This window comes from Microcaecilia unicolor, chromosome 1 (genome assembly GCF_901765095.1).
Source record: "Microcaecilia unicolor chromosome 1, aMicUni1.1, whole genome shotgun sequence".
Classification (NCBI taxonomy): domain Eukaryota; kingdom Metazoa; phylum Chordata; class Amphibia; order Gymnophiona; family Siphonopidae; genus Microcaecilia; species Microcaecilia unicolor.
The window spans coordinates 80,926,184-80,939,929 of NC_044031.1; the positions used below are offsets into that span (position 1 = coordinate 80,926,184).

The 13,746-nt window shown below is 48.1% G+C and overlaps 1 protein-coding gene across 1 annotated transcript in view; it reads right to left on the bottom strand.

Moving 5' to 3' along the window:
* Nucleotides 1-2,920: 2,920 nt before the first annotated feature.
* Nucleotides 2,921-13,746, bottom strand: part of LOC115467090 (condensin-2 complex subunit G2-like) — a 100,140-nt gene continuing 89,314 nt past the window's right edge. The window contains exon 9 of the mRNA XM_030198818.1: nt 2,921-3,061. Within this exon, the coding sequence (XP_030054678.1) occupies nt 2,921-3,061 (141 nt within the window). The remainder of the gene's footprint in view (nt 3,062-13,746) is intronic.

Consider the following 13,746-nt stretch of genomic DNA (forward strand, 5'->3'; position numbering starts at 1 on the left):
TTTGGGGTAGCTCCAGTCAAGTTGGCCGGCTGGAAAATCCTGAAGCCTGGGGGAAATCCTGAGTCTCATTCCAGTCAAGCCAGATCCGGTCCGGGATCCTGTTCTTGCCAAGCCATGCTTTGCTGTCAAGCCTCGCCCTTCTTCATGACCTCAGCTGGGAGTGCCTTTATCAAGCACCTGGGAACTTTCTAGTTTGCCTTTGCAACAGAGGTCCTCAGAGGAGTTTTCCTTTGATGAGAGTTAGTTGCAGTGCTTCTTCCTGTTTTCAGCTTTGACCCTGATAGCCTTTTGGATTATTCTACTGTCTGCCACCTGCCTAGAGACCCGGTGGTTTTGGATTATTCTACTGTTTGCTGCTTGCCTAGAGACCCGGCTTGCTTCTGGACTTTTCTACTGTCTGCCGCCTGCCTAGAGACCCGGCTTGGTTTGGGATTATTCTACTGTTTGCCTAGAGACCCAGCTTGCTTCTGGACTTTTCTACTGTCTTCTGCCTGTCTGGAGACCCCAGCGTGTATTGCCTCAGCTGCAGTTCCTGTCCGGTGGTTCCTGGTCTGGGATTGACGGTACGTCTATTTTACCTTGTCTTGTGTTTGGGTGATTCTCCTGCTGCTGTCGCTCTGCGGCAGTGGTCCAAGGGTTCACTACCCAGAGGTTCTGCAAGAAACCTGACACCCCCCTCCCCATGTGATGTCTGCTGTTTGCCTAGAGACCCAGCTTGCTTCTGGACTTTTCTACTGTCGGCTGCCTGCCTAGAGACCGGCTTGGTTTTGGATTACTCTACTGTCTGCTGCTTGCCTAGAGACCCGGCTTGCTTCTGGACTTTTCTACTGTCTGCCGCCTGCCTAGAGACCGGCTTGGTTGGGATTATTCTACTGTTTGCCTGGAGACCCAGCTTGCTTCTGGACTTTTCTACTGTCTTTGCCTGTCTGGAGACCCCAGCGTGTATTGCCTCAGCTGCAGTTCCTGTCCGGTGGTTCCTGGTCTGGGATTGACGGTATGTCTATTTTACCTTGTCTTGTGTTTGGGTGATTCTCCTGCTGCTGTCGCTCTGCGGCAGTGGTCCAAGGGTTCACTACCCAGAGGTTCTGCAAGAAACCTGACACCCCCCTCCCCTCCCCATGTGATGTCTGCTGTTTGCCTAGAGACCCAGCTTGCTTCTGGACTTTTCTACTGTCGGCTGCTGCCTAGAGACCCGGCTTGGTTTTGGATTACTCTACTGTCTGCTGCTTGCCTAGAGACCCGGCTTGCTTGGGATTTTCTAGTCTGCCGCCTGCCTAGAGACCCGGCTTGGTTTGGGATTATTCTACTGTTTGCCTGGAGACCCAGCTTGCTTCTGGACTTTTCTACTGTCTTCTGCCTGTCTGGAGACCCCAGCGTGTATTGCCTCAGCTGCAGTTCCTGTCCGGTGGTTCCTGGTCTGGGATTGACGGTACGTCTATTTTACCTTGTCTTGTGTTTGGGTGATTCTCCTGCTGCTGTCGCTCTGCGGCAGTGGTCCAAGGGTTCACTACCCAGAGGTTCTGCGATAAACCTGACACCCCCTCCCCTCCCCATAGTGCTATATCGTCTCTTCCTCTCCCTTCCTTACCCCACTCCTGTGTCCAGCATGCTCCCCTTCTGCCACCACTGCTGCTACTGCTGCTGCTGCACCACTTCCTGGGCCACTTTGAAAGAATTCCCTGCTGATGCAAGACCTTGCAGTAGAGACCTGTGCTCAAGCACTGCTACCTGCTGCTCTCTCCCAGACTAAGAATTTCCTGTTGGGGGGTGGGGGGGGGCAGAGGCAGCAGCACTTGAGGACGCTGGGCACAAGTTCAACCATTTAAGATAGCAAAGGGAAAAATATAACATTCACTGTCCTGGATAAAGAAATATCTCTCACAAATGGTCTGGGGTAGCAGTTGGATTGTATCCGTAGCAATGTAGTTAGGAACAACTGAGCAGATTAGAGGGGTCAATTGGTCTTTTTCTGCCATAATTTACTATGTCAGTACAATACTATGTCAACATTATGTCCTAAAGCTGAAGAATGATACAAACATGAAGAACTGTGATATTTGCAAAGTAATTCTCAGAAGCAGTATGCAGTGCATATTTGTGATCTATTTTGGTATTTCTAGACCAGTACCTATCAAACATTCTAGGGCCGTAACCCGTATTACAGCCACAGAATGCATGAACCCCCCCCCCCCCCCCCCACCCAGAAGTGTGGGACGATGTTGTCTCTATGGATGGTTGGCCTACGTCATGACCCACAGTTTGGGAACCTCTGTTTTAAACCACCTTTCCAATTTTAGCTCAAGACAATTTATATGTTTCAAGAAACCCCAGAAGTACTCCAGCATAGCATCTCTGCAGTCCATGCCAAGTTACCCAGTCCTAGGCTGGAGATTTTAGGACAGTCCTGGATTTCTGACCACTCTATCTGGCTCATTATTGGACTTGCAGAGCTGATTTCAACTGGTAGAATCTGGCACTATAAATCTCATACTGGTTTTTGGATGTAAATTCAAAAACCAGGACTGGCCAAAAAGTCTTCAGCCTAGAACTGGGTAACATAGCATATCTGGGACTGCCACGCTCGCACTCCTCTTACTTCCTCTGCAATTTCCTCACTCCTGCCCTTTCCACTCAAAAATCAAAAAGTATGCCCTACAAGCAATCTACAGACAGCATTTGCATGTTGGCCACGCCTCCTTGTCCCATCTCTCTGCTTCGATGTTGCTTTCCTTTTAATCCTTAATCTCCTTGGAGTTAACACCCTTCCACCACTTATAGATCACTTTCATAATTGGTCTCCACAGAGGAGCTCCTCTGCTCTCACGTGCTTCCTCGCAGTTCATGCTGTTTTTACTAGGGGATTGTAGCAAAAAGTTGAATAGCAAATAAAGTCATATGGTGTACTGTGTATTCTTCCACTCTAGTATCTACTTGCTTTTCTCTTCACTTTATGATGCATCTCAGAAAGAATCACCTTTCGCACTTTGGGATGCACAAGGGAATTTCTGGGAAGATGAACACCATGATGCATGAAGTCTTGAATGCAGGTATGTTCAATAGTCTACAATGGAAAAAAATATGTTCAAATAATTTCTAAAAGTCACATGTGAGGGTATTCAGAACAAAATTATAGCAAAACCTCACTTATTTCAACACTAATTTTATCTCAAACACAGTCTAAGACAGACATTTAATAAGTTTTCATTTAGCACCATTAATAAGATGTCATGTCAAAAAAGGAGCAATAGACCTTACCTGTTAATTTGCTTTCTTTTAGTCTCTCCAAACCAGTCCAGACCGCTGGGTTATGCACTTCTACCAGATGGTGGAGACTAAGAATTTCTGACACTAGAGTACACTTATAAGTAGCCTGTACAGTCCTCAGAGCGTCAGTATTTTGTGACCACCAACCCTGGCAATCTCTCTCTTTCCTCACAACCAACTCAGCCAGTAAGACACGAGCGAGTTCCCATATACTAAAAATGAAACCGCTGGCTCTTGGCACACTTAAAGGAAGAACCGTAGGTCACGTGATGACTGGCATGTGAGCATGACCTGACCAACAGAGCTCCCACTCCTCTCCCTACTGAATTAAGTTTTCCTGCACTCCAATTTACCTGCTCGTTGTCCAGGCTAGTGGCAACTTGTTGCTGAAACTATAGGACATACATGAGTGCAACGCTTTAAGGCACTTCTGATAAACTTATGACATGCACATTGAGAAAAGGATCCACAGAGAAGCTGAAGACAGCTGAAGTCAAGATGGCGGCGCCCGTGGAAAAGCAGTTTTGATTACATCAGAGGAGGTGGCCTGACGTCTTAAGCAGTGTATCAAGGTGTTGCTGGAAGTGAAAATGTCTCAGTTACAATCTATTTAAGAAACGAAGTAGACAATGGATGCCCACGTGACTAAAATTGCTGATTCGGAATATAGGGTCACAACACAAGAGATGGCAGGTTGATGTTCTGCAGGAGCAGATTGAACAACTCCTCATGCAGAATGCCAAAATGGAGGAATGCTTTGATGAACAGGAAACTAGAAGACAGAGAAATAACTTACGGCTACATAAGAACATAAGAGTAACCGGGGGTCATGTGATGACGCGGAGCTGAGCGGACGCCTCAGACACCGGCTCCGATTGGATCGCATAAAAACCAGCCAAATAGCCCACAATTCCCCTCAAAGTGATTCCCAGATAGGGTGGATAAGATCTGGAACGTGTGGGGAGAGTGAAGAGTGACTCGGGAGCTCTCACAACCTGGAAAACAGAAGGGTATGCCTGCTAAGACCCCGAGGGGGAAGAAAAGTCCTTGTGCTGAACAGACCAAGATGGCGGCAGCGCCTGAAACGCCGATACCATCAGAGCTGGTAAGGGATCTAGCGCAACAAATCTCAGCGATGCTGGAAGAAAAATTATCCAAACTGCAGACATCTGTAGACCAAATCCGTGAAGCACTAGAGCCCGTTTGCAACATGTGGAGAATCAGGTGTCGCAATGTGAAGACGCAGCTGTGGGCACGGGTGACAGGATAGCAGCGCTTGAACGAAAGTGTGAGCAACTGGAGCAGAAAGCGAATGACCTGTAAAACTGCAGTAGATGCAACAATCTTCGGATTGTGGGTCTCCCTGAATCTGTTACAGCATCGGAACTTCAGAAATTTATGGAACAGTGGCTCCCCACAAAGCTGGACCTAGACCTTGGGGGAAAACTTTACAAGTGGAGAGAGTGTACAGAGTGGGAGCGGCGAGAGCAAATGAAAGCAGGCCAAGGCAAGTGCTGGCGAAATTGCTGAACTACATGGATAAGGAAACTATTCTGCAGGCATATCGAGGCAAGCCAGGCCTAGACTATGAAGGAGAGAAAATCATGCTTTCCCAGGACTATTTAGCCATAGTCTCTGACCAACATAAGATAATGGGACGCCAATGCAAAAGACTGTATGAGAAGGGAGTCTGGTTCGCTTTATTATACCCGGTGAAGGTCCGGGTACTGCATGAGAATAAGACTCTGTATTTCAGTGAATCGGCGGCATTGGAAGCCTTTGTGGCCAACTTGAAGTGAGACAGGAGCTGCAGGGTGACACTGGCCTTCATGGGAATGTATGCTGAAAACGGCTGTATGGGACTGAGATGTTCTGAATGGTGTGACTATGGACAGGGGAGCGGCTGGCATGGAAGATCTTGGCCCTGATTTTTGGGACGGTGTGCTTTACAGCTGAAGAGGGGGCGCGAAGTTGTATAAATGGAAGACACGAGTAGCGGACGTGATGGCCCCTGCGGACTCTGGAAGCTTCTACCCTGACCTATTACACATACCATTACAAATTAAGAGAACTGGAAAGTTGGGGGAGCTCCCTGTTGGGCGCTCCTTGTTTTCATGCGTTTATGACATATTTAGTTAAAGATTGATATGTTTTTCTATTTGTTAGGAATGAAACCTGTTGGGGAATCACAGGGGTGGGGGGAGGGGGAGGGAAGTAGATGGGGAAGAGGAGACCGGGGGAGTTGGTGGTGTGCAAGAGGGGTGTAAGTGATGAGAGGTGCACTGGAAGGAACAAGGGGCGTGTGTGATACAAGGATGAGGATTCTACAGGAGGGATGTAAGCAAGGGATAGAGGGGGATGAGGGGATGGGGGGAGGTCTGGTCAGGGCGTGAAGGGAAGGGGGAAGGGCAAGGGTGATTTTGGTTACTCATTTGAACAGTCACAGAGGTCTAGGGGAAAGGAGAAAAAGAGGCAAGGGGCAGAGCAACACGTGGGGATGAAGGAGTGGGAGAGTGTTCTGGGGGCTCACTGGGAGGCACCCGGACAGTAAAAGTGATTTATGAACAAATGGCTTGGTTGTATGTAGAGTTACATGGCTAATTTAAAAATAGTGACACTGAATGTTGATGGAGTGCACTCCCCAATAAAACGAACCAAAATATTGCAGGCACTTAAGAGGCAAAAGGTTGATATAGCCATGATACAGGAAACCCACTTAAGCAGGTTGGAACATCTTAAGTTAAAAAGGGATTGGGTAGGAGACACCTTCTTTGCATCCTATAATGGGAGGCAGGGAGGGGTAGCCATACTGGTTAGGAAAACAGTAGCATTTGACCTATACAGAATGTATCAGGACCCAGAGGGGAGATTTATTATAGTAGCAGGAGAGCTGCACGGCATAAAGGTGGGACTGTGTAGTGTTTATGCGCCCAACGTCTATTCCCACAAGTTTTTTTACTTTGCTGGCAGCTAAATTGGTAACGTTTGATCACTATCAGCTGATCATAGAGGGGGATTTTAATATCACAAGTGATCCCTCAATAGATTGCAAACCACCAAGGAGGGCGGGAACGGACCATGAAGATAGAGGGGTAAATCTATTGATGAAGGAGTTAGACCTAGCGGACATGTGGCGCCATCAACACTTGGATGAGGCTGATTTTGCCTTTTTTTCTCACCCCCACGGGCTCCCTCTCGTCTCGACTACCTGCTGGTATCTCATTCGGTAAACCTGAGAGCATGCCGATCGGGAATTGGGGAGCCAGGTATCTGACCACTAGCTAGTGTGAATGGACTTGCAATGGGGGAGAGGGGAGGGCCCAGGCCACTGGAGAATGAATCCGGCATTATATCAGAGTAGTACAGAGAGGAAGAGTTGATGGACTATATAATGGATAACAAGGTGCAGGAGGTGAACCCGAGAATATTCTGGGCGGCCTCGAAGGCAGTACTGCGAGGGAAGATTATCTCTTACGTGGCCTCCCAGAATAAGAAACGCGGAGAACACATAAAGGCCCTCACAATGAAACTGAGAGATGCCCACCGAGCACTTATTGGGCTCTCTTCTGAAACCCACAGGAAGGCATATATGGAATGCAGGAAGGAGATGCAGGAGGTACTGGAGGAGGGGGCATTTTATATTAGGTTATATATATATAAACTTCATGATGGGGCAATAAAACGGGCAAATTGCTGGCGTCCCTAGTGAAACAGAAAACAGCGAGGAAGTTTATAAAAAAATAAGGGACAGGGAGGGTAAGGTTAGCAATCAGTTAAAGGACATCCAAAGAGAATTTGTAGAGTACTATTCGTCGCTATAAAACAAGGGATTTCTCGGAGGAAAAGTGTACAGAGTTCCTTAAAGGGGTAGGACTGCCCATGGTATCGGAGGAACAGCAGAGGGTGTTGAACGCACCATACAAGGGAAGGAAGTGCAGCAAGTTATCAAGCGCCTTAAGCTGGCTAAGGCGCCGGGCCCGGATGGACTTGGGGTGGAATACTATAAAATCTTGCAGGATGTGATGGTGGCACCCTTATAGCTATGTGCGAAGAGGTCAGGGAGGCGGGCACGATGGGGTCTGTACTAAACCATGCCCATATTGTGATGATCCCTAAGCCAGGGAAAGATAACGAGTTAGTGGGCTCCTATAGGCCCATTTCGCTGTTGAACCAAGATACAAAGTTTCTGGCAGCAGTGCTGGCGGACAGATTGGGACGGGTGGTCCCTGATCTGGTGCATTCTGATCAGGTGGGATTTGTCAAAGGGAGATTTGCGACAGCTAACATATTGAAAGTGAGCCGGGTCTTGATGGAAGGCAGTAGGAGGGCAGGAGATGCTATAGTGGCAAGCCTAGACGCAGGAAAAGCCTTCGATAAAGTGGTGTGGCAGTATTTGTTCTGGATTTTGGGGCGTTTTGGCATCCAAGGAGAATTCCTGGGATGGATCCGAGTGTTATATAGCAACCCGACAGCGCAGATTATTGTCAATGAATCTTTGACTGAAGCGTTTTTCTTGGGAGGGGGGACTAGGCAGGGCTATCCGTTGTCGCTGCTATCATTTATCCTTACTCTAGAACCCCTAGCGGCACGAATACGACAAGAAGCAGTGCTGAAAGGGTTGAAAGTGGGAGGAGAGGAACATAAAATCAATTTATTTGCAGACGATATGCTGTTGTTGTTGTTGGATGAGGCGACTTGTACACTACTGTTGGCAATGGCCATCATTCGTGCCTTTGGGGAATTTTCGGGTCTAAACATAAACTTTGACAAGTCAGAGGCATTGCCGGTCAGTGACACTTGTATTAGTAGAGCATCGTGGTCATTTCCACTACGATGGGCTACAGTTGGTATCAAATACCTAGGGGTTTACATCAGCGTGAATCAGGTATGGGTATATTAAAAAAATATGATAGAGCAGTTAGATGAGGTAAAAAGGGTGCGTCAGAAGTGGAAGGATCTGCCATTGAATTTTATGGGAAGGATAGCCTTGGTTAAAATGGTGATCTTGCCTAAATTACTTTACCCGTTATAAATGCTTCCGCTGTGGGTGAGGACCTCAGAGGAGCGCTTGTATAAGAGCATTGTGGGTACCTTTATTTGGCACGCTAAACGTCCAACGATAGCTTTCACTAAGTTGGCCAGGAACAGCGGGCAGGGTGGTCTTAGGCTTCGGATCTACGGCTGTATAATGTGGCGGCATTAATGCAGTGGATCCATGAACTGATATCGGGGAGGGGTTTTTATGCCCTTCCCAGTTCTTGGGAAAGTTGGTGTTGTCGAACGACCCCTTTACTGTCTTAGAGTCCTGGGTAGTGCAAGGGGCAAAAAAGAAAGTGGAAAATCCATATGTGGCAGCTCTGCAGATGGCTTGGAGACGGTGGAGAGGCCAGGGAGGAGCCCATTCTTGCCCCTTGTGGGGAATATGGCTTTTCCTGTGGGGATGGGAGTGTCAGTATTCTGTGGCTGGAGGGATAAAGGATGAAGATTTATAGGTCAATTTAGGAAAGAAGGGGAAGACGCCTTTCCAACATTTGAAACGGTCAAAAACGAGTTACAGATCCCTGGCTCCCAGTTCTTTGCATACTTACAGGCACGAGATTACATAATGAGTGTGGAACGCAGGAGTCGGGCCATCGTACGATTTACACAGCTAGACCACATTTTTATGCAGATAACCCCACCTTGTAATAGGTTGACAGGATGGTGCCAAGTGATCAGGGAATGTTTGAGGGCGCCACACATGACATTATTGGCGGAAGCATGGAGTAAGGATGTAGTAGAAGAGGTATCGGTGGAGCGATTAGGTGCAGTTTTTCGCAGCCTGAGTCTGCTTACCCTGAATGCATCCCTACAAGATACACAGTGTAGAATCCTATAAAAAGCTCTGGGGATGTGGGAGAGTGATACATGCAGTAAGTGCGGGGGCGCTGTAGGCACCTTCTTGCACTACTTCATGGAATGCCCGTCCTTGCATACATTGTGGAGCGGGGCGCTGGGAATTGTGGAGGAGGTCTTGCAGTGCATAGTGGAGTGGCAGTATTCAATTACTCTGATGGGATGTGGGAAGGCCCTTAAAGAGCAAGGGTTGGGGGCAGCAAAATGCAAATTTGTCCTGCTGGCAATGATTTTACTTAAGAAATGTGTGTTGAAAATGTGGATGGAGATAGAACCCCCATCCCTAGAAATGTGGAAGAACTGCATGGTTGAGATGTCCAAGTGGGTAGTTATGACGCTTAAATTCTCTGCTTCCCAGGGGGCTCGTCAATATCGAGATTTGTGGGGGAGAGCGTTTGCCTTGCTTTCGTTGAAAGGCCCTGACTCTGATGCGTCAGGACTGAGTGCTGTTTAAGCGACAAGTGGAATAGGGAAGGGGGGGGAGGGGAGGAGGGGCGTACTACTACTACTACTATTTAGCATTTCTATAGCACTACAAGGCGTACGCAGCCCTGCACAAACATAGAAGAAAGACAGTCCCTGCTCAAAGAGCTTACAACTATAGACAAAAAATAAAGTAAGCAATCAATCAGTAATGTACACAGGAAGGAGAGGAGGGTAGGTGGAGGGCGAGTGGTTACGAGTCACAAGCAATGTTAAAGAGATGGGCTTTCAGTCTAGATTTAAAGGTGGCCAAGGATGGGGCCAAGACGTAGGGGCTCAGGAAGTATATTTCCAGGCGTAGGGTGCAGCGAGAAAAAAAGGCGCGAAGTCTGAAGTTGGCAGTAGTGAGAAAGGGAACAGATAAGAAGGATTTATCCATGGAGCGGAGTGCACGGGAAGGGGTGTAGGGAAGGACGAGTGTGGAGAGATACTGGGGAGCAGCACAGTGAGTACATTTATAGGTTAGTAGAAGAAGTTTGAACAGGATGCGAAAACGGATAGGGAGCCAGTGAAGCGACTGAGGAGAGGGGTGGTATGAGTAAAGCGACCCTGGCAGAAGAAGAGAAGGGCAGCAGAGGGTGAACCGATTGGAGAGGGGAGAGGTGACTAAGTGGGGAGGCCAGCAAGAAGCAGATTGCAGTAGTCTAAACGAGAGGTGACAAGGGTGTGGATGAGGGTTTGGTAGAGTGCTCGGAAAGAAAGGGGCCGATTTTACGGATGTTATAAAGAAAGAAACAGGTCTTGGCGATCTGCTGGATATGAGCAGAGAAGGAGAGAAAAGAGTCAAAGATGACCCCAAGGTTTCGAGCTGAGGAGACAGGGAGAATGAGAGAGCCTCAACAGAAATAGAAAACGGGGGGGAGTGGGGAGGTGGGTTTGGGGGGGTAAAATGAGAGCTCGGTTTTGGTCATGTTAATTTCAGGTGGCGTTGAGACATCCAGACAGCAATGTCAGACAAGCACAGCTGAAACTTTGGTTTGGATGCAAGGTGAGATATCAGGGGTAGAAAGGTAGATTTGGGAGTCATCAGCATAGAGATGGTAGAAAAGTCATGGGATGCTAGATTAATGAAACCAAGGGAAGAAGTGTAGATAGAAAGAGGAGGGGACCAAGAACGAACCCTGAGGTACGCTTACAGGCAGAGGGATAGAAGTAGAAGAGGATCCCCAGAGTGAACACTGAAGGTGCGGAGGGAGAGGTAGGAAAGAGAACCAGGAAAAGAACAGAGCCCTGGAATCCAAGTGAGGACATGGTATCGAGGAGTATGCTGTGATCGCAGTGTCAAAAGCAACAGAAAGATCAAGAAGAATGAGGATGAATAGAGCCCTTGGATTTAGCCAGTAATAGTTCATTGGAGACTTTAGTAAGCGCAGTTTCGGTTGAGTGAGAGGGCGAAAACCAGATGGTAGTGGGTCAAGAATAGCATGTGAGGAGAGAAAATCAAGGGCAGCTTGATGGTGAACAGCACGCTCAAGTAAGTTGGAGAGAAAAGGGAGGCGGGGAGATGGGTCGGTAATTAGAGGGGACAAGTAGGGTCGAGTGAAGGCTTCTTAAGGAGAGGTGTGACCACAGCATGTTTAAAGGCAGTAGGGACAGTTGCAGTGAGAAAGGTGAGAGGTTGAGAATGTGACAGATAAAGGAAAATAAGAGGCAGGTGAGATGGGTATTAAGAAGGTGGGTGGGGAAGGGGATCAGAGGAACAGGTGGTACATTTTTGAGGAAGAAAGGAGAAGTGTAGTTTCCTCTATAGTAACTTCAGGAAAGATGAAAAGGAATGAGGGGAAGGAGAGAGAGGGGAAACGGACTAGTGGAGGGAGAGGTAGCGAGGGTAGAGAATTCAAGGTTTATCTTTTGAACCTTGTCTTGAAAGAATTCAGCAAGGGTCTGAGGGAGATATGAAGGGGGAGTTGGAGGAGGGGGCACCTTGAGGAGAGAATTCAATGTGGTGAAGAGAAGTTGAGGGTTACAGCCAAGAGAGTTGGTCAGTTGGCTATAATAATCCTGTTTAGCGCGTAAAAGAGCAGACTGGAAGGAGGTCAGTATGAACTTAAAGTGTAAGAAATCAGCAAGGGCCTGAGATTTCCGCCAGAGGCGTTCGGCGGAGCGGGTACAGGAACGTAGGTAGCGGATATTAGAAGTCAGCCAAGGTTGGGTTTTGTACGCCTTATAGGGCGGGTCATCAAAGGTGCAAGAGTGTCTAAGGCAGAGGACAGAGTATGGTTGTAAGAAGAAACAGCCTCGTTGACAGACATGGATGGTGCCACAGTAGACAGGAGGTTTGAAACATGGGAGGATAGAGATGAAGGGTCAATATCGTGAAGATTCCTAGATAAATTAGATAAGATAGGACGGGACTGGGAGGGAGGAGATTTAAGTGTGAAAGTTATAAGATGGTGATCAGAGAGGGGAAGATCAGAGGCAAGGAAACTAGAGGGTGAACAGTTGGAGGAGAAGATGAGATCAAGACAGTGACAATTTGATGAGTGGGGAAGGTGGAGCATAGTTGGAGATTAAAGGAGGATGTTAAAGCGAGTAACTTGGAAATATAAGAGTTGGAAGGATCATTAGCAGGAATATTAAAGTCACCAAGGATGAGAGAGGGGGAGGAAGGATCATGGAAGAAGGCAAGCCAGGCATCAGTCACTGAGAAAGGATGAAAGGGACTTATCAGGGGGACGATAAATGACCGCTATTCGAAGAGGCAGAGGAGAGAAAAGGCAGATAGAGTGGACTTCAAAGGAGGAAAAACAGTGAGATTGAGGTGGAAGAAGAGGTTGAAATCTGGAGGAGGGGAGAGAGAAGTAGTCCAACACCGCCCCCCGCGACCAGCAGGGCGAGGAGTATGTGAAAAAAAGATAACCGCCATGGCAGAGGGCTGCGACTGAAGCAGAGTCATCAGGGCAGAGCCAGGTTTCTGTTATGGCGAGCAGATGGAGGTGACGCGAGATAAAGAGGTCCTGGATATAGGGGAGTTTGATACAGATAGAGCAGGCATTCCATAGGGCGCAAGAGAAGAGGAGGGGAGTAGAGGAATAGAGATGAGGTTAGAGAGGTCGCGGTGAAATCTGTAGAGTTGGGATAATAGTTGGTGAGGAGGGCCAGGATTGGGATTGATGTCACCGGCTGAGAGTAAGAGAAGGAGTAAAAGAGAGCGGGAGGAGAGTAGGAGAGGTGTGGCCACGAAGGCGAGAGGTATTTAGGTGGAATGGGGAAGGCAAAATGGAGGGAAGAAAGAGACGGAGATTAAAAGCCAGAGGGAGGAAGAGGGTAGGAGAGAAGGTGAGGTGATGAAGTCGATGGATGGGCAGTGAGTTCCTGTAGCGGAGAGAGGTAGGGGGTGAGGGAAAAGATTAGGAAGGGACAGGGCTAGGAAGAGAATGTGAATAGGGGCCATAAATGACTGAGGTACTTTAGCAACTGGGAAGAAGATTAGATGTAAAGAGAAAAATGCCTCGCGCGCCCTAGAGCGGAGGACCTGAGAGGATCGGAGTGGACCTGGGTGTCACCCCGGAGAAGGCTGTAAGGGTATGCAGATGAGCTGCAACCTCCAAAGCACTTGAAAGGCAGCCGGTGGTAGAGCTGGGCACCTCTCAGCTGAGGAAAGGCTTACCAGGGGTTAGGCCGAAGCCAGCATTCCTCCCCCTGCATTCTTCCCCGAGGCCAGCATTCCTCCCCCTGAGGGAAGGGAGGTAGAGGAGGAGGGGGTGATGGGGGGAGGTGGGGTAGTTTGCAGGGGGGGAGGGGGAGGGGAACTTAATTAAAATAAGAGAAAAGTTATGGAACTCAGTATGCCATTAATGATGATGCCACTATGTAACTAGTGTGAGCGGAGATGTACTGTTATGTTATCACTTATGGTGTGTGTATCTGATTCCATGAGATAATAAAAACAGTTAAAAAAAAAAAAAAGAACATAAGAGTAACCATACTCCCTCCCACATTTTCCTATGTCATTGTTACCCACATATACCAAGACAGCCTGCTCCTCCCCAGCACTATCTAAGCTCCTGTCTAGGTAACGCATGAGGTACACCACCTTCACACCAGGCAGGCAAGTGACCAGACGACACCAGCTGCCCAGCTATCTACATTGACTAATGATAA